The sequence below is a fragment of the Mandrillus leucophaeus genome, unplaced genomic scaffold (assembly GCF_000951045.1).
Source record: "Mandrillus leucophaeus isolate KB7577 unplaced genomic scaffold, Mleu.le_1.0 Scaffold851, whole genome shotgun sequence".
Taxonomy (NCBI): domain Eukaryota; kingdom Metazoa; phylum Chordata; class Mammalia; order Primates; family Cercopithecidae; genus Mandrillus; species Mandrillus leucophaeus.
The window spans coordinates 303,173-309,172 of record NW_012109264.1 but is presented as its reverse complement, the minus strand read 5'-3'; the positions used below and the strand labels follow the sequence as shown (position 1 = coordinate 309,172).

Genomic DNA, 6,000 nt, shown 5'->3' with positions numbered 1-6,000 from the left:
CCTTCCTTCCTTCCTTCCTTCCTTCCTTCCTTTGCTCCTTCATTTCCTCCCTCCCCACCTCTTTCCTTAATGCAGCAAACACTGTTTGAGAAAGAACTCTGCCTGCTAATGGAGATAACAGTGCATTCTGCTACAGGATTTTACAAATAAGCTAGGAGAAATGCATAGAGAAGGAAGAGATAAGGGCAAATGGAAAACGGATAGAAGGAAAGGTGAAAAGGAGGAGAAAGAGGGAGAAAGAAATGAGGAAGGTGTAAAGATGAAAAAGAGGCAGAGGAGGAAGCAGGAAAGAGGACTGGGAAACAGAAAATATAAGGGTAGAAGGAAAGGCAGAAAAGGGGAAGAAGAAAAAGGAAAGAAGAAGAGGCAGAAGAAGGAAAACAGGCCTCTTGAGTACTTTCTATGGCCCTTCAGCCAGTCTTGTTTATTTAGAGCTGGTAGAGATATATCTATGTCCAACTCTCACCAAGGGGAGCTCGTAAATAAATACCTCTGGGTAGGAGCAGATATCTGTAAACACAGCTGAGGAATTGAAAGTCAGGTTCTTCAAGGGTATCGACTTGTCAAAATCACACCACAGCTGCGGATTAAAAAAAGAACAACAAAAACAAAAACAGGAACAACAAAGTCAGTGTGAGTGCTGGAAATGGAGCAGTGTGCTATCAGTGGCCGTGCTTCAGCACGGGTAGACTGAACCCTAGAGGGGACTTGAAGTCAGAATGGAAGTGCCAAAGTGCCAGCTTTGATTTCTTTTATTTAAAAAACAAGTGCTTGCTCAGAAACAGCTTCCGTAAGCCAGTCATGAAACTAAGTTTAGACTGCTCTGTTGGCCCCATCATTTGGGGTCACTGGAGTGTGCTTGTGGAGCTCAGAAGAGAAAGCCAGATGGCAGGAGAAGAGGTCTCGGGTAAACTCACAGCCTGTCTCCAGATCAACAGCTGGGAGGACTTGAAGAATCTGAAGGGGTACATTTTCTAGAAAGATTCTTAGCATTGGGGTGATGGGCATTTCCTAGGACAGAAGTTGCTGCAGGAGATTTTGTGGTATTAGGACAAGAGTAACTACCATTGGCCAAATGCCTCCTCTGTGCCAGACACTTTGTACAAAAAAGCCTCACAACCACCTTGTGATGTAGCTGCTATTTTTAATCCCCATTTTACAATTGAAAAGTATGAAACTCTGAGAAGTAAAGTAACTTGTCCAGGGTCACAGAGCTGGTGACTGGTGGATCTGAGATTTGAACACAGGTCTATCTGACTCCAAAGCCTCTGATCTTCCTACCACACTACCCATGGAGGCACAGTTGGCTCCAGAGGTAACCCTGACCTAGAGTCATTGGGCTTACTTACAAATTCTGCACCCCTGAAATATCTAATTTGTTATCAAGACTTAATTTGAGGTCCTGGCTACTTCTCTGCAGCCTGTGATCAGTTGATCCCATGTACTTCCATTTCAGTTATCATAATCTATAACATATTCATTAGATGATGAACTAAATTAGATGATAATTTTCCTTTTCCTCTTTTCCTTTATCCATAGAGCCTTCACTAGAAGGACAACCACAGAACTTAAGTAATTACTGGGCCAAATTGGACAATGATTTCAGGCAGTCTAGCCCTCTAAGTCACAGGCCAACAATTGTGGGAGTCCATAGCTTGGGTCCCTGAACACTTGGGGACCCTCGCTCAGGCCCAAAGGACAGAGTGATGGATTCAACCACATGACAATGCCTCAACTAGCCTCTCTCAACATGCCAAGTTTAAGACCTGGAACCAAACAAATCACCTCAAAAATCTAACTGCCTGAGTCATGGACAACACAGACTACTTGTAAAAGCACAGAAAATACCTATAACTACCATGGTACAATTCTCAAGAGAAAATGAAACCATGACAGTGTGGATCATCAAATTAAACAGTGATAAATATCATGGCAGTTGGAAATTCATCTGAGTTCTATGTGTCACGTGAAATACAAACTCTTAGAAAGTCATAGGCGAGATACTCAGCTTTCCTGAAATGCAGTTTCCTCATCCATTAAATGGGGACAATAATACCTACCTGTACCACATAGTAGGTGCTCAATAAATGGCAGCTATTTCATTTCCATTTTCCCCACCCCACTCCCACTCCCAGAGATACAATTTAGCATATTAGAAGGGCGAGGGTCATGGAGTCAGACAGAACTTATTAGCAAGTTATTTCATGTCTCTGAGCCTCAGTTTCCTCAGCCATAAAGTGGGGATAATGAAACTTACCTCACGGGGTTTATGTGAGGATTAAATATGAAAAATATGTAAAGGTCCTCCTTCAGCGCATGGCACATAGCAGGTAGGTACTGATACTTGATAAATGGTAACTCTTATTTACAATGTAATTGGCCACTGACAATATGGAAATTGAAGGGCTTTTGGAACTCCTTTGGAGAAAATAACCTATCCCGCTGGGAAATAGACAATTTTCCAACAGTAAAATGCACAGTTTTGGCAGTAGCCACATCTTTGTTATCTGTCCCTAAGCTTGGGGCTAGACCAGGCACATAAAGGTAACTGGTACCAAGGAAGGGTAATGCAGGAAGCTGCAGGCTCCATAAACTTCATGCTCAACTGCACACTAGACACCAGAAGGTTGGTGGATGTGGGATGCTTACGATATTTAAGATGGCACCCAGGAAATTAATCAAGATGGATGCAAAGATGATGACGTTCCGGGCCAAATAGGTCTCATTAATCCAACAGCAAGTTTTCCGGAGGATGAGGGGCAAACACTTATAATCCTCTGCTGTGGTGATGAGGACCAGAGCCGAGTGCAGCATAATCAGAATGGAGAACTGGATGGTCATTGGCATCACTCTGCAGGGAAACACAGAATGTTGGATCATTGGCATCAATTGTCTGAGCAACACTGAAATTCTATTCCTGGTCTCCCTTTCCCATCCCTTGCATTGGACAATTCTTTGAAAGGTCTGTTTGTCCAAGAAAAAGGTTATGAGCAGGAGAGATTTTTAAAAATTACACGCATCCCGAGAGCACTCTCTCTATTGAGAAACTTTGCAAAAAACAGAATATGTGGCCTGATTTATTGCTCCTGCCCACTTTTCCCCTCTTCTTTTATTATTAATTTTTGTCACTAGACAACTGCTGTCATGGCAACACACCACTCTAGTTTGGTATTAACACTCTGGCTGTGGGATGAACCCACATACCCTTTCCCTTTCAAGGTGGGTTTTATGAAACTTTCTCCCTCCATCTATCCTGATAACAAGAATTGGATTTGGCATTGGTTTTAAGTTGCTCAGTTTGGTTCCTGGTTACTGTGGTTTTCATGGACTATACCATAAGTTATTTGAGACATGGGTAAGGAGAACTCATCCTTGTCCAAGGTATCAGCATTGCTCTCGAGTTTACATCTTGAGTTTCAAGCTCTCATCAAAACTCTGTCCCATGGTAGCCTGTGTCGGTTGGACACCTGTGCTTGGTGTCAGGATGCTTAGTAAGTCTGTGATCTAAAACTCCATCTCTGGAGGCATCTTTAACTCCTGTCTCTCCTATCAGCCTATTTATCACCATGCATGCTGCTTCTCCTTGGGAATTAACTGTTCTCAACTCTGTGTCTAGCCATTCATGTCCTACACTGACAGCTCTAATTTTTTCATCTCTATTTCAGTCAGCAAACTCATGCAGGTGTTAAAGGGTACCTTGATAGAAGTGGTGGGAGAGTTTATATCTGCTCCTTTTTCTATAAATTGAGGCGTTTTCATCTGCATTTAATATCTTCCATTGGCCAGTGCTAAATAAATGTGTGTTTAGCAAATAAAGTTGAACTCACCTTCTTTTCCTAACACTATCTCTTACTATCCTCCTCCTTAAACTTCTTATGTAATATTAATAACAGCAGTATAAATAATGTATTGAGTTCTGATTATGTGTTAGCTACTATGCTGAGCATTTTATATATAATATCTCATTTCCATTCCTTAGAATAAACCAAAGAGGTCTTTTTATCTCTTTTTTTTCCAGATGAAGATTCAAGGCTCAGAGGGAAGAAATCTCCCAGCCATCATACAGTTGGTCAGTGTTAGAGCCAGAATTTAAAGTCCACTCTGCTATACCATTCTGATATTCTAATCACTTTGGTAAGTAATAGATCTCCCGTGTTTGCATTAATCTTTTTTGCTTTTATGGTTTCATCATAATATTTTTTCATTCAACAAGTCTTCTTCCTGGGTATACAGTGGTAGGCATCAGGGGTACTGGGGCCAAAGACATATCTTCCTCATCTAGGTGATCACAATTGAGAGAGGAATATAAATATGCAAATGATAAACTATTTATATACTATGCTAGGATCTATAAAGAGTTATAAACAAACATCAATTGAAAAATAGGAAAGGGAATCAAGGGGGGCTTCATAAAAGAGGTAACATTGGGTTAGGCTGTGAAGGTTAAAGAGAAGGCTTGCAGATAGGGAAGAGCAAGGAGCACGAGCAAAACATCAGAAGAATGGGAGTGACCAGTGTCTTCAAAGTTTCCCAATAACCCAGGCAGTGTGGCTATGCTCAGGAGCTTTGTCCTGTAGGCAATGTGCAGAAGGAAGTAATCAAATCTGTGTGTTTGAAAGACAACTGTGGTGGGAGGTGGAGGATGAAGTGAAGAGGAAACGTGTTTAGCAGATTTAAATAGTTGAGGCATGAGTTAATGAGGGAGGAACACAGGACCAGTATGATAATTGGAGAATGCAGGGAAAGATGTGGAGGTATATTAATATGTGGTTTGTATGTATGTGTAGGGGGTATTTGAGAGAGGGAAGTCATTAAGGATGTCACTAATGTCTTTCCGTTGTAACTGGGTAAGTGCAGGAAAAGAAGCTAGTCTGTACAGGAGATAAGTTGATAAAGTTGATTTTGGACACAATGCATGTTTGGTACTTGTGGATCATTCAGTTACAGATATACAGATGTCCAGGCAGTGAGGGACAATTGAGGAACTCTAAGGCTGGAGGGAATAGGTGGTGATTGAAGATCGAGCAACGGAAGCATCTGCCCAAGGATAGTGTGTACAGCAAGAATCAAGAGGACCCAAGATGAGCTGCGGGAGATGTTAATGGGCTGGAAGAAGAGAAGGCAGCAAAGGGAATTTACGAAATGTGGTTAGATAAGCAGGAGAGCAGGAGTGCATGGCATTGTGGCAGCAGCAGGGGGGATAAGAAATTCACAAGGAAAGAGTAATCAAGAATGTCAATTTCCTCTGCATGGTGAAGCTACCTTAAGACTGTAAAGTGACTCCTCCCAGAGCTTCAGCTATTGTTGGTAGAGGTTTTGTTTTGTTTTTCACTGGCAAAGTTTTGATTTTATGGATCACCTTGACAAGAAATCTCTGTAGGAATTCTATATAAGAACAGAAGGTTGGTGCATCAGTGAGTTCCCAGAGGGCTCTAGGCAGATGGGAAACTTCCCTCCAAACAGGCTGGAAAAACACTCCCTGACAACACGCCATTATTTCTGGGCACCAGGGGAGATAAATGAAAGAGAATGCAGGCGGATCATTTCGTCAGGAAGTCCCATGAGAGAGGGGGCCAATTGCAAGCCTCATGTTGCTCAGTCACAGCAGGCAACCAACCAGGACAAAAATGTCTCTTTTCAAAGTGTGAGGCAGAAGCAAACCAGGGAAAGGCAGGTTTGAAAGATGCTCAGCTGGAGCCTCAAATTCTTACATGGCCACCACTGCCTGTGGACCTCCGCATGGCATACAGGGCCTTGAGTGTCTGCTCTTGGCTCTTTCCTGCCTTTTTTTTCCTCCCTCACCCTTCTGCACCCCATGGTCTGGGCAATGTTGAACTGTGTGCAGTCTGCCCCCGGTGCTATGCACCTTCTTGTGCCTTATGGGCACTTAACATGGCGTGTCCTGTTCTTCATGTAAGGCTCAGCTTTCCTTTGGATTCTTCCATGACACCTGGCATAGGGCTGAATACACAGAAGGTGCTCAATAAGTATTCATTGACT

The 6,000-nt window shown here is 42.6% G+C and overlaps 1 protein-coding gene across 2 annotated transcripts in view; it reads right to left on the bottom strand.

Moving 5' to 3' along the window:
* The window catches only part of ADCY8 (adenylate cyclase 8 (brain)), a 283,450-nt gene that overhangs the window by 64,259 nt on the left and 213,191 nt on the right, over window positions 1–6,000 (bottom strand). The window contains exons 10-11 of one of the 2 annotated variants that reach the window (XM_011968626.1): window positions 2,650–2,851; window positions 491–580 (exon numbers count right to left, since the gene is read on the bottom strand). The exons of the other annotated variant lie outside the window; for it this stretch is intronic. Of the exons in view, the coding sequence (XP_011824016.1) occupies window positions 491–580; window positions 2,650–2,851 (292 nt within the window). The remainder of the gene's footprint in view (window positions 1–490; window positions 581–2,649; window positions 2,852–6,000) is intronic. 2 annotated transcript variants of the gene reach the window in all.